The following is a 13,243-nucleotide window of genomic DNA, read 5'->3' as shown; positions in this document are numbered from 1 at the left end:
CTCTCTCTCAAATAAATAAATAGAATCTTTAAAACAAAACAAAACAACAAGGGGAAAAAAAAAAAAGCCCTCCAGTAGATTTCCAGCAAAGAGTGCGTGTGGCCTGGCATGACTCAACTCTGTCTTCCTTCTACCCATCATTTAACTCATAATTGGCCAGACACAGAATTCAAATCTGAAATAATTTTCTCTTAAAATTTTGAAGGTATTAATTCTTTGCCTTTTAGTTTCTAGAGTTGCTAGTGAGAAATCCAGTGCCATTCCAATTTTTAATACTTTGAACAAAATGTACTTTTTTCCCTCTGGAGGCTTGTAGGATCTTCTTTTTGTTCCCCAGAGTTCTGAAACTTCAGGATCACATGAGTCTGGATGTTTGGTGGGTTTCCTTAATCTGGAAACTCCTGTCATCCTTCATTTCTGGGAAATCTTCATTAATTATTTCCTGGATGGTTTCTTCCCTTTGATTTCTCTGTGCTCTCTTTCTGGAACTCCTATTGTGTGAATGTTGGACTGCCTGTACATTTCCTTTCATACCCTATTTTTTCCATTCTCCTCTTTTCTCTCCTCATCTTTTCACCCTGCTGTCTGGGAGAGCTTCTCACCTTTATCATCCTGCTGTTATGTCGAGCTTTCCTTTCTGCTCTCATACTTGTAAATTGCCAAGAATTCTCTTTTATCCTCCAAATGAGTGTTCCTTTTTATAGCTTTGTACTCATCCTATGGATGCAGTATCATTTTTTCATCTCTCTGAGGTTTTCAGTGGTAATTTTCATTCTGGTTTCTTCTTTTTATTTTTTGTAACAAAAATTTTCCAAGTTGCATAAAAGTAGAGAATATGATGGAATGAATCCTTCTATATCTGTCATCCAGCCTCAACAATTATCATCATTTTTTAAAAGATTTTATTTATTTATTTGAGAGAGAGAGCACGAGCAGGGTGAAGGGCAGAGGGAGAAGCAGACTCCTCGCTGAGCAGGGAGCCTGATGTGGGACTCGATCCCAGGACTCCAGGATCATGGCCTGAGCTGAACGCAGACACTTAACCGACTGAGCCACCCAGGCACCCACATTTATCAATCATCATTTTTATAATCTTATTTCATCCACATCCTTACTTTGAAAAAATATGTATATAGAGATACACATCGCAAATATTTTATTATGTATTTTTAACAGATAAGGATTTGTTATAGACTAAATAGTATAATGATAATTTTGATTTTTTTAAAAAGATTATTTATTTATTTATTTACTTATTTATTTTTGTGAGAGAGAGAGAAAGCATGAGTGGGGGGGGGGGGGAGAAGCAGACTCCCCACTGAGCAGGGAGCCAGATGCAGGACTCGATCCCAGGACCCTGGGATCACAACCTAAGCTGAAAGCTTAACCGACTGAGCCACCCAGGGACCTGATAATTTTGTTTGTCATGACGACTTCTTCCTGCACAGACTTCTCCAAGTTTCTTTTCTTTGTACATCTGCCTTCGTCTCTGATTTCTATGCAGATGCTTTCCTCACAGTCTGCTGATCTTTGGCGCTCTGCTCATCTTTAAGAACAGGACACAGATACACTGTGTAGACAGGTGGGCTTATTGAGCATGGTCTTCACTGTAGACTGATCCAGCTCGGCCATTTCCCTGGGGAGCCTCTGGTGCCCTGAGTTTCAGGATTGTCTCTCATGCTGGTCAGATCCCCAGAGGATACTGGCCCATACCTAGACTCCAGCCTCCTGAGAGTCAGGTTGGGAAAGAAAGGTGGAGGCCTCAAGATTCAGTGGTGAGCTCTGTTGAACCTGTGTTTCCAGTAAAGCGCCTTACCCACTGGGCTATGCTGTGTCCTGCCTGCAGACCCTCAGCTCTGCCCTCCAGAGTGCCGCCCCCAGGCTCGCCATGAGCAAGGGCTGTGAAGCCTAACTGCACCTCCTCCTGGCTCTTCATCCCTGTCCTTGTCGTCCCTGTGACGGAAGTCCGGTTGCCTCTTGGTTTATCCCACTGCCAGCCTCCTCTTGTCTTTCTCAGGTCTGCTGACCCAGCCACGGCTTGTCCGTTGCTTTTCATTTTCCAAATTGTGCTGCCACTTTCTTCCTTCCCATCATCTCTGTCCTTGTGCTGTTTATTATCATTTTAGTCTTACTTATTTTCAAAGTGTTGTTCATTAATATCTCTTGTTGTTTAATGTTGTTTTAGTTGTTTTTAATCGAGGTTTGGGAGACAGCAGAGCTAACTAAGTTCTTTTTTTTTCTTCAATCTTCCATCTTAAACCAGAAGTATGGCTTTAAAAAAACAAACATGATTTTCACGGAGGACACTGGCTAAATTGACGGGTGTTTTTGTTTTGTTTTTTTAAAGACAATAGAAATTGTCATTGAATGGGAAATGTCTGGTGAGGAAGTGAGATTTAAGATCACTTTGAAAGAGCAGAAGAAGTAGGCTTTGGGGAGCATCGCACAGAGTACCCCGGGGAAGAAGGGCTCAGGCTTTTCCCTCACTTTGACACCTCCTAATCTTAAAGAACTTATCACTTAGAAAAGCTGATTAGTGGCTTTGTTTTACAGATGGTGTCCTCAGATCGAAGCCCACTTTCCTTCCTGCCCACAGAAGCTCAAGCTCAAGTGTCCCCGCCACCCCCCTACCCCGCCCCCCAGAACCTCTCCCAGCCCCTCCTACAGCAGCCTCCTGCCCAGGAGCCTCCTGCTCAGCAGCCCCAGGCCGCCTCATCCCTGCCTCCATCCGGCTTCCCGCTCCTCACGGCCCAGGTGGGTCCTAGTGGGGACCCTGGTCACAAGGGAACACTTACTTGCCCCGAGTTCCGAGCTAAACGTTCCCTTCCTTATTCCCTGAAGGGTTCACCTTTGACCAGCTTCTTCCCAGATGTGAGCTTTGACCAGCAGTCCATGAGGCCAGGCCCAGCCTTCCCTCAACAGGTGAGCAAACATCCAGGCAGGCCTCTTCCTCGGGGCAGGACTTGCACTGTTCAGGCTGCTCAGGGCGTAGAACCCCCCACACCGAATAGACTAGGTGCCCATTGCCCAGATTTCAGGTGAGCTCAGCAGCTAAGGGAGCCTGCAGTCTCCCCTAGCCCTAAAGTGCCAGTGCTGGCTGCCTTATTGGGTGTCAGGCCTTTGCAGAGGAACTCTTTGAACAAGTGGTAAAAGATTTCTGATGACAGTCTAGTTCTAGAACTGTAGAATGGCTCAGAGGGAAGGGACCACCACAGTCCACTGGTCTGTCCTGCGGAGGAGACTGAGACGCAGGAGGGGCTCGGCCCACAGGCCTGGCTGCCAGAGCTGGCCCAGTGTGGCTTCCCAGGGGAGCTTGGTCCAGCCGGGGCCAGACGTCCCTCCCTCAGATACTTTCATTCAACCCCTTCCTTTGGCTTTTTAGGTTCTCCCTAACCTGGACCATTTAAAATATCTCTAGATGTTACAGTGTCCATTAAGTATGGATTGGGCTCTAGGATGGATTAAGGAGAGAAGGAAGGATTTTGAGCGTTTTACAGATCTTAATAATAATTACAACAGTACAAGAAATAAAGACAGATGTTTCCTGAGTAGGCCATGGTGAAGACTCATGGCATAAACCAGTAGTCCCTGCCTCTCATTTTCTGAAGAAGCCCGTTGAGTTTAGATGAGTCAGTATCTCCCTGAAAGATGATAGAAATGCCTACTTTTGAAAGATTAAAAAAAATAGTTTGGAGTATTAATTTCTGGAAAGGCACCTAAGATAGGCCCCAGTTCTTACCAGTCCTCCCAGAGGCTGCCTCACGGAGAGGGGACTGCCTGAGGTTCCTCCCTCTGAGCGTAAGAAGGAAAGGGTCCCCCTGCCTCATTTTTCTAGAAACCAAAGGGCAAAAGGGCCCCTTGGTCATCACTTCCTTGGTTGTAGAAGGAGCCTTTGGAGGGTTCCCACAGACGGTGTTTCCTAAGGCCTCGGTGTGGCTGGGAAGGAGGAGTGTGTGGGACCAGAGGGGCCACAGAGACCATGACTGTTGGTGTCTCCTCAGATGGTTTAGTGGGCCAGGCTGTGTGTGAGCGGGGACGAGTCACCCGCACTGTGGGCCTCAGGGAGCCCTCCTCCACCCCAGCACCTGCCTGCCTGAGAGGAATATTCTGTGTGGGGTCCTAGAGACAAGGGACCCAAGACGGTTCCATGCATGTTGCATTCTTCTCTCCTCGGAAGCAGAGATCATTCCTTACAGTGTGACCTCTGATGCTTCCAGGTGCCTCTGGTGCAGCAAAGTCCCCGAGAACCGCAGGACTCGTTTCATTTGAGACCAAACCTGTATTCCAACTGCGGGGGTTTCCCCAACGCCATCCTGACAGGTGAGTGTGGGCCACCCCTCAGCTCTACTGTACTGTTTGTATTTTGCTGCGTTTTTACAGATGCCATTGTAAGAGAGTTTAAACATCATATAAAGCAAAGAAATGAAAGTCCCCCAGCTCAACTTCAGCTTTTCAAAAGGCAGGTGATCGCTGTCCTGGCTGGGACGCCGCGGGTGGGGGGCACGCGGGCCGTCTCTGTCCTGGCTGGAGGATGACAGTGACGGCGTTTGCGGGACGTTGTCTGTTGTACATGCCTCCTAACCTGCACTGTTTTCCCCTCTTGCTGCTCCTTCCAGAAGACTCGAGTACCAGCCTGTTCAAAGACCTCAGCAGTGCGCTGGCGGGCATGCCCGAGGTCGGCCTGAACATGGACACTTCGTTTCCATTGGAAGAAGAGCTCCAGATTGAGCCCCTGAGCCTGGACGGACTCAACATGTTAAGTGACTCCAGCATGGGCCTGCTTGACCCCTCTGTGGAAGAGACGTTTCGAGCCGACCGACTGTGAGCAGACGGGAACGGGCCACGAGCATTTCCTGCTGCAGGAGCAGCGGTGCGAGAACGACGTGGCTCAGAGCCAGCTGCCCCCAGGGCTTGCGTGATCTCGGGCTCCGGACACGGAAGGAGCCAAGTCCGTGACTCCCCGCGCTCCAACGACGCCCCGTCTCGCACCCCGCGGCTCACTGCACACCGCGGAGCCGTGCCCTGCCCCTCGGGCGAGCGGGCTGCTCGGAGCTTCCGATGACTCCCTCGTCACTGAGACCAGTACACCCTTTCCTTGGCCGTCTAGTCCGTCGATGTGTAAAAGCAGAGCAGAACCGTGGAGCAGGCCGCAGCAGCGTTGTGAGGCGCTCGGAAGCACTGACCTTAGTCCACACTGAAGGGGGGCCTGGCCTGCGAGGCACGGAGGGGCTGCAGGCCTCGGGGGGTTGGCTCCGCTTCGAGCGACCGTAGCGCAGCACCGCGAGGCCTTCCCCGCTGCGCCGCTGACCACACGTGCCAGGATCGCCCAGGTGCCTTAATGCCAACATGAAGAATCTTTACCACGACTTCAAGAACTGATTTGAGTTAAGCAAACTGAACGCTCATTTGTTTTCTCCAAGTATGTAATCTCCTTTCTGCTGCTTCAGTACACCTTTTCCTGTGGACAAGGGGAAAAGGAGGACTGTTTTATTCAGTCACTGAAAAAAAACCAATGCCCCGGTGATGGACGAGCGTGAAGAGAAAAGGGCTTCCTCTCGATGGGGGGGCGGGAAGAGAGGAAGGCCGTAGGTTTCTCGCAGACCCACGATGTCTTCCAGATGCGCTCCAGACCAGCGCAGGCCTCCCTCTCCACAGGCCGGCCGCAGGGATGCTGGGGTCCGAGTCAGGCCCTCCGGCCGCTGAGCAGTGGCAGGCGGGAGCTGTCTCTGTGCAGCAGGAGGGTTCGTGTAGCCCCGCTAGACCGGAAGCTCCTTGAGCGCAGGGACTGTGCCTTGTTGGCCACCAAACCCCGAGCACTTAACAAGTGCGGGCACTGGGTAGGTGCTGTGTTACTGCCCCCTGAAGGCGTGAATGAGCAAACGGAGAAATGAATGAATGAATCTGCCCGGCTGCAAGGCAGTCTCATCTCTAGCTAGCCCCATTCCTTGCCAAATCTCAGAGCTTTAGCTTTTCTAACACTTGTGCCTGTGGTTAAGCTAGGCATGCACTTTAATATGCTTCTAACACTAGGTGACCAACTCCACGGCGAGACCGGGCCCCCGTCTCCTCAAGGGTATGCTCCAGAACAGGCGGGTGGAAACTGTCTTCTGAGTGCATCCAGAATGGCTGGGCGCACTGAGGCCTCGGGGCTCCCAGCCAGGCCCCACCTCAAAAGATCGTCCCTTTCAGATCTGTGTTTTGCTCTAAATTGCTTTTAAAAGAGATTCATTCTTTGAGGTTGAAGAAAACATCTACAGTAAAATGAAGGCCTAATTCATGAAGCCATCATTAGTCATTATTAGTACCTTAGCATAAAAGAGTATGACTGTATTTCCACCACTGCTTGCCTCCTCTGACTTAGCCCCTGACCAGACACCTGCCGGGTGGGTTCGAAGAGCACCTCTGGGGAGGGGTCTGGGCAGTGGGGCAGGATGTGGGCCCGGGAAGACAGGACGGGGAGGACAGGAGCGCTCAAGGGGAGATGGAAGATGCTGGAACTTTTGCCAGACAGCCACTGCCCTTCCAGAAGACACCAGGAGTGTGGCTGAAGGTCACTAGACTCCCCCGCCCAAAGAAGCAAGGCTCTACCGCGCAGGTCTGCATCAGACACGTCGGCGCCCCACGGCAAGAAGAGTCTGGAACGGGATTCTGGGCTGTTAACCTCTCCAGACCTCATCCCATTCCTGTCTCCAGAGAGATCACTTTACCTCCAGTCTCGCAAAGAACCCCAATGGCACACCACTGCAGCTTCCCCTGGGGCCCAAGTCCTCAGCCTCACAGTAGCCCCGAATCTCTGCTGTTGAATACAGCGGGGTCCTCGCCTGAGCTCCAAGCCCTGGTCCCAGTGAAATTTTCAAATCCCTTTATCCTGAGGATCTCGGGAGGGCCGTGACTCGTTCAAGTACAAGCCCTTTCCCTGTGGTGGTACACAGCTCCCTGGTGCACCGAAAGACGTCAGCTAGCTCCGTGCCGCCTTTCCTGGGTCAGAGACCCCCCAAATCTGACCTGGCCTTTCACACAGGGAATGGTGCTGATGTTAGGAGTTTGGTTTTTTTTTTTTAAGTGGCAGTCCCAGCATAACCCACTCGTTGCACAGTGCCTTACCCGGGGTGGGGGTCCAGCTCTGTCTGCACAGCAGTCCTGCTTACGGCAGGGGAGCAGGGGGCCAGGGACCTATGCGATGAAGTACGCTGCCCCCCCGGGGCAATCTCCCGGTGACTCATGGAAATGGAGGCTCCCAGGAACAGTGACTTGTCCAGGGGGAATAATGACAATAAGGTTTAGCACTGAATTAAGTCTGTCCTTTGGTCCACCAGTCCAGTCTTTTCCTGTGAAAAGGTTTTGGGCATTATCCAACCCACTTGGCTTACAGGGCGTCAAGGACACCCGTGGGCAGGTGTCACTCTGACCTCCAGCGGGTAGGTCTGCCTTCACGGCTACCTTTGCAACAAACCAGGCGTGGTCCTTGGCATCTGAAGCGGCTACGTGCGTCAGAATAAACGATCTTCCGCTATTTAGTCTTGTTACAAGAAATCGACAGCTGTACTACTCTCATTTACTAGCAGTTAAACGGTATAGAACTAAAAACCTATCTGTATTCCATTTTTTCTTTCTGTACGGTTGTGGTTTTTAGGACACGCGGTGTTAGGAGAAAATTTTTCTGATCACGCCAAGACCACCATAAATTCTCCTCTGTCCTGTTTCATTTCTCCTCAGTCTACTGTATATTAGCCGAGCTGAAGCCCCGTGTATTCCAGCCCACCCGCATATCTGAAGACGTTTCCGACTCGCTCTCCTTGGCTCTGTGATGCACAGGTGGTTCCTTCGCTCTGCGGTGGGACCATCACGGCAACTAATCAGACTTCCCGCCAGTGTCCTAACTCCCAGGTCCCTTGTTAAAAAAGATATTTAAAGATCGGAATTTGTATAAAGTAGCTTCCAAGTTTTATAATACGTCGTTTTACATCTTTCGTAATTAAAAGCAGCACAATAAGGTTGTATCTGCACTTGGTGTTTTTCTTCAGCCTCCGGAGAGATGAACCGGTGGAAAGCTGTCCCTCTTCCCCCCCCCCCCCCCCCGCCCCAGCGCAGCTCGGCCTGCAGGCAGGCTTCCTGGTCCTTGGCTTTGGCAGGTCCTCCCCTGGCCCACCTGTCAAGTGTTGTTAATACACGCGCTATTGCGCCTGCGCCCAAGAGACTGGAGAAGGACATTGGGGCACAGGGTTCCTTCAAAGCCAGGGAGACCAAGGACAGAGGGCAGCCTGGCAGCGCCCCACTCCCTGCCACCCACTGGCAGCCCCCCTTCCAGACCCCTGCTCGGGCCCTCACCTCAGACACCTCCCCTTTTGAGGTTCAGGCCACAGATGCGCCTTCCCCAGCGCTCTGCTCTTTTGTACTGACCTCCAGCCGTCCCCTCTTCACCAAGGGCTTTGGCTCTGTTTGCTGCCCCAGTCCTGCCCCCTGCACACTCCAGCAGGGTTCCCAGGCCTATCTCCCCCCGCCCCCCAACAGCCATGCTTCCTTCAGACCCACCAGCCACACCCAGGGTTGTCACAAAGGTGACTGTTCCAAAGTCTTACTCAGAAATCCCATCTTTGACCCCAACTTCCTGAGCCACCATGTCTACTCCAGTCCACACACACCCTGTTCTTTGACCCCATGGAGAGTTCTATCCTGGTCCCTGCTCTCAGCCTCCTGTCCTCTCCTGGCTTCCTTCCCTGTCCTGGCCTAGTCCACTGGGCCAGTGGCCTCCACGAACATGGTCACAGCCCTCCTGCTCTGACCCTCTGCCTTCCCCTGCTGGGAGCTGCGCAGGAGAAAACCGGCAACCCCACACTGTCTGCTGACCTGACCCTCTCCTGCCACGTGGGGTGCTCCAGACCTTTCCCCTCCAGAAGCCCTCATTTCTCTCCTCAGGCCCAGAAATTCCTCACTCACCATGGCTGTGACTGACCTGCTTTTCCTGTGAGGATGCCCTGCCTACCCCAGACCTCATCCCTCTCCGTGGTCTTCCCCGCCAGCCCACACGTATGCCTTCTCGCCTCCTTGCTAAGAACAAACAGAAGGAAACAAGCCTTCCTCAACCCGGCTTCTCCTTGGACCACAACCTTGTCTGCTTCCCCTCCTGAAAGAGTTGCTCATGTGCCACTCATTCCCTTCTCTTCACATCCACAGCCCCGGCTGCAAACCCCTCTGCCCAACACACCCCCCTGGGCCCCTCCAGTCCCTCTCCTCCTGGCCCTTCCTTGACCCTTCCCTGCCCCTCGAGCCCTGTGGCCACTCACTTTCCTCTCCTTGGCTCCAGTAAACCCCCTTCTTGTTCCCTCAGGTCACATGTCCATCTCCTCTGCGTATCCTCCTCCATTTTCTTCGGATCAACTGCCCAGTCCTCCAAGTTGACGACCTTCACCTTCAGCCTCCTACCCCATCTGCCTGTTAGCTCAGGTTCACCCGCACTCCATCCCATGTCGCCTGCTGCCCTTGTCCTTTGTAGATCTCTGTGCACCAGCAAGCACTCAGAATCAGCCTTCGACACCCACCTTCCCCATGGGGCTCTAGCCCGCGAGGACAGGGGCCATGCCTGTGCACTTGAAGTCTATCTCCGAGCCTGGCATGTAGGCGCTCAGTAAATACTCTCAAACTGCCCACTCCTGCATGCTCCCTCTCAGACCACAGCCTCTAGCCTGACATGAAAGCTGGACGTGAGCCATCCTGCACCCTCGTCCCCCTTCAGTGCTCAGAGCCAGCCTGAGTCCCAGGGCTGTCTCAGCCCCCATTCCCTCTCTGCTCAGCCTGGCAGGGACTTCCCATCTGGCTGCCTCCTCATCTCCAGCTCCGTGACACGGCCTCTACCTGCCCCCAGAAATCTAAAGTGATGGATTTTACTTTTATCTGTGTGCCTCAGTGTTCCTATCTACAAAATGGGACAATAAGCACCCCCACCCCCCCCCCCCCCCCCCCCACCACCATTTCATAGCGCTGTTGAGGGTATAATGAACTCACACAATTAAAGGACCTGGAATTGTGCCCAGCACATGGTAAACATTCAATAAATGTCAATTATTATAAGTATTGCTTGTTGCGTGAGTATGCTGTCCTTCCGAAGACAGGAGGCACAAATCTTTAGTAGTACTGAACCTGTATAATGCTTGCTTTGAAATACCAAATCTTAGTACAGAGAGGAATGTTTTAAACTGATCTTATGAACATCCTGTTTGCCCAATGAATGCGGTACCCTTTGCAAGTATGGAAATGAGGATTTTACAATAAGCCTGTCACATGTGACCGTGTCCCAGTGTGGACACTAGATGGAGCTGAGACCATAAGAGTGGCTGTTCAGACCCAGAAACAGGGGAGAGAGCCACCTGACCCTCTTACATGGAGCCTTTAGACCGGGCTGGAGGCGGTGCTGGTTCAAACTGGATCCCCTGTTGGAAGAGTACACTTAAGAAGTCTGTCTAGTGGCCCCTCAGCCGCGGACGGCACTGCACATCACATGTCCCTCACGGCCACCTGAGAGTAAGGCAGGGCAAGGGTGACTTCCTGGGTTTACAGAGGAAGACGCAGCCCTGGAGAGGCCCAGCCACCTGCTCCGAGCCCAGGGTCCAGTGCCTCCCTGTGGCCGTGCACATGGAGCTCCAGGAGTCGCGGGAACCTCGCCCTCCCGAGGGGACCTCGCAGCGGGGGTGGGGGGATGGGGGTGGGGGGAGGCCCCGCCCCACCTGCCCCAGGGACAACTCCTACCCTCTCCATGGCAGGCAGCTCAGAGGGCATTCCCGCCCCCCAACCATGGCAGGATTGTCTCTTTTCCGGAAATGTGGGGGGTTTTTTTGGTTTTTTTTTTTTTAAGATTTTATTTATTTATTTGACAGAGAGAGACACAGCGAGAGAGGGAACACAAGCAGGGGGAGTGGGAGAGGGAGAACCAGGCTTCCCGCTGAACAGGGAGCCCGATGTGGGGCTTGATCCCAGGACCCTGGGATCATGACCTGAGCCGAAGGCAGACGCTTAACCGACTGAGCCACCCAGGTGCCCCGAAATGTGTTGTTTTTTAAGGCTTTGCTTGTATAACAGTCGTGCCCGCTCATTATAAGAAACTCATGTAACACTGAAGAGTACAAACAGAAAATGTCCAAGTGTCTCCGAAAGCCAGCACCCCCAGAAACGCCGACGGAGACCCCCTTCCATGTCCATCTTCCGAGAGAAGGACAGGTAGATGGATGGAGAAAGCTGTCCAAGAAAAGGGCTCTCATACAATACATGCTCTTCTGGGGAAAGTACTTAAATTTCACAGAAGGAAAGGAAGCCTAGATGTAACCAAAGAAATTGCCGGGCTGCAAATAATTGTGCTTCTTATGTTTCTAAATTAATTCCCTAAAAGGAAAGAAAAATACCAAGAGGCTGGATTCCTTTCTTGAAGCATGTTTCCACGGTAGATGGCATCTCTTGACAGCCCGTGATTTAGGATGAGGAAATGAGCTCACCACTTCCCATCCCCTTCCCCCACCCCCAGAAGCCGTGACTTCTTATTTTTACATTGTCAAGGTTTGTGCTGTGTGCATCCTGTCCTGTAACCATCCTTCCCACCATTGTCTGGCCCAGTTCCGTGTGCGCATGGGTCCTCCGCTCCCTGCCGGCCCTTTTCAAATGGCCTTCCCAGTCCCGCTCCTGAGTTCGCTTTATTTTGGTGGTGCTCCTGCTACCTTGACTTGGCCTTCAAGGAGTCCCTTCCCTGAGGGCTGTGTTGGTCCCAGCCTCAGGGTTAGAGCCTCTGGGCTGCAGGATTGGAGACCTGAACTCTGTAATGGGGGTAGGTGGACTATAACATTGGCTGATTTATGCTGGGTGAAATTGGCACAGTTCCCCAGCGTGGGGACAGCCACTACACTTTCCATTGTGACTCCTTGCCGAAAACCGAGTCTTGAACTTGATACGTAAATGAAGTTTCAGACTCTGGAAATGAGGGAAATGACTGGTGGGTGGGGGGGGGGAGAGTATTGTGTTCAAGGAAAGCACATGCCAGGCTTCTAGCCCAGGGGACCTCCATGACCACCCTTCCCATCGCTACCCCCACCCCCATACTTTTCATACCTTTGTCAGCCGTGCGCTATCCTATCTTCACTTGGGAAAATCCAGCTTCTCCTTCAAGGCCTAGGTCAAATGACACCTCCTCTGTGAAGCCTCCTGTGAAGCTTGGATTATTATTTGGCAAGTACATACTTCCTTCCGCTTCCACTGTGGGAGGAGTATACCTCCAGCCCCTTTGGCCAATGAGATGTTTGGAGACTGGGCTGGAGCAAAGCCTTGACATGGGCCTGGTGGCAGAGCATGCCCTCTACTTGGGCTGCTGTCATTGCTGTGGGCACAGTCTCTCCCTGCATTGCCTAGTGGGTCCAAAAGAATGAGACAAGGCAGACCTCAACCAAACCCCTGCCCAGGAGCCAATCTAGCTGCCCAGCTGAAGTTGGCAGGGCTACCCCAGTCCATCTGCAGACATGGGAGTCAGAAGTAAATGCTGCTAACGTAAGCCACTGAATGATGGGGTCATTTGTTACGGAGCATTGTTGTGGTGATAGCTGACCGATACTCCTCTGTCCATTTCCTCTTTTGGGCTTGAGCTGTACTTTGTCCCACAGATTCACTTTGCTAGCCATAGGGCTGATTTTGTTGTAGAGTCTGCCTCTTGTCTATGAGAAACTTGAGGCGAGGACTGTGTCTTAACCAGTTCTGACAACCCAGTGCCTAAATAAATGGCACCCAAGGTCATCATTTCCATCAGCACCCTCTGCAGGACAGCTCAGTGTGAGTGGAGAGTCCCAGGCCTCTGCCTCTAGGACACATCTGCAAATTTTGACAAGAAGAGTCAGAAGCCCCAAGCTTTGGTAGCCACTGTGGGGCGGGGCGGGGGCGGGGGAGGGACTCAGAGCACAGCTGCCCTTCCCGGGAGTATTAAGACCACACGGCTTCTTTCATAGCCAGGCTAAAGAAGGGAAACAGGGAGAAGATCTGGTAAGTCCATATTCGAGGGGTGGAGACAGAGAGAATATAAACAAAGAGGCTTGGAGTCATAGAAATCGTGGAAGGCCATTTGCAAAGGTGCCCAAATATCCAGGGGGCAGTGATGGCCACCTCACTAACATAATGGAGGTCTGCCCCAGGAGAGTGAGCACAGGGGCCAGAGTTCTGGGCTAGTGAGGGGCAGCTACAGACCCGGTTTTCCACGCTCTGCCCACCAGCATCTTGC

At 52.2% G+C, this 13,243-nt stretch overlaps 1 protein-coding gene across 1 annotated transcript in view; it reads left to right on the top strand.

The window, feature by feature from the left end:
- The window catches only part of CRTC3 (CREB regulated transcription coactivator 3), a 90,317-nt gene extending 82,317 nt beyond the window's left edge, over positions 1-8,000 (top strand). Inside the window, exons 12-15 of the mRNA XM_021680450.1 lie at positions 2,554-2,754; positions 2,842-2,922; positions 4,218-4,320; positions 4,617-8,000. Of these exons, the coding sequence (XP_021536125.1) occupies positions 2,554-2,754; positions 2,842-2,922; positions 4,218-4,320; positions 4,617-4,825 (594 nt within the window). The 3' untranslated portion in view covers positions 4,826-8,000. The remainder of the gene's footprint in view (positions 1-2,553; positions 2,755-2,841; positions 2,923-4,217; positions 4,321-4,616) is intronic.
- The last annotated feature ends 5,243 nt before the right edge of the window (positions 8,001-13,243 follow it).

Source organism: Neomonachus schauinslandi, chromosome 9 (genome assembly GCF_002201575.2).
Source record: "Neomonachus schauinslandi chromosome 9, ASM220157v2, whole genome shotgun sequence".
NCBI classification, from domain to species: domain Eukaryota; kingdom Metazoa; phylum Chordata; class Mammalia; order Carnivora; family Phocidae; genus Neomonachus; species Neomonachus schauinslandi.
This window is presented reverse-complemented; position numbering and strand designations above follow the sequence as displayed.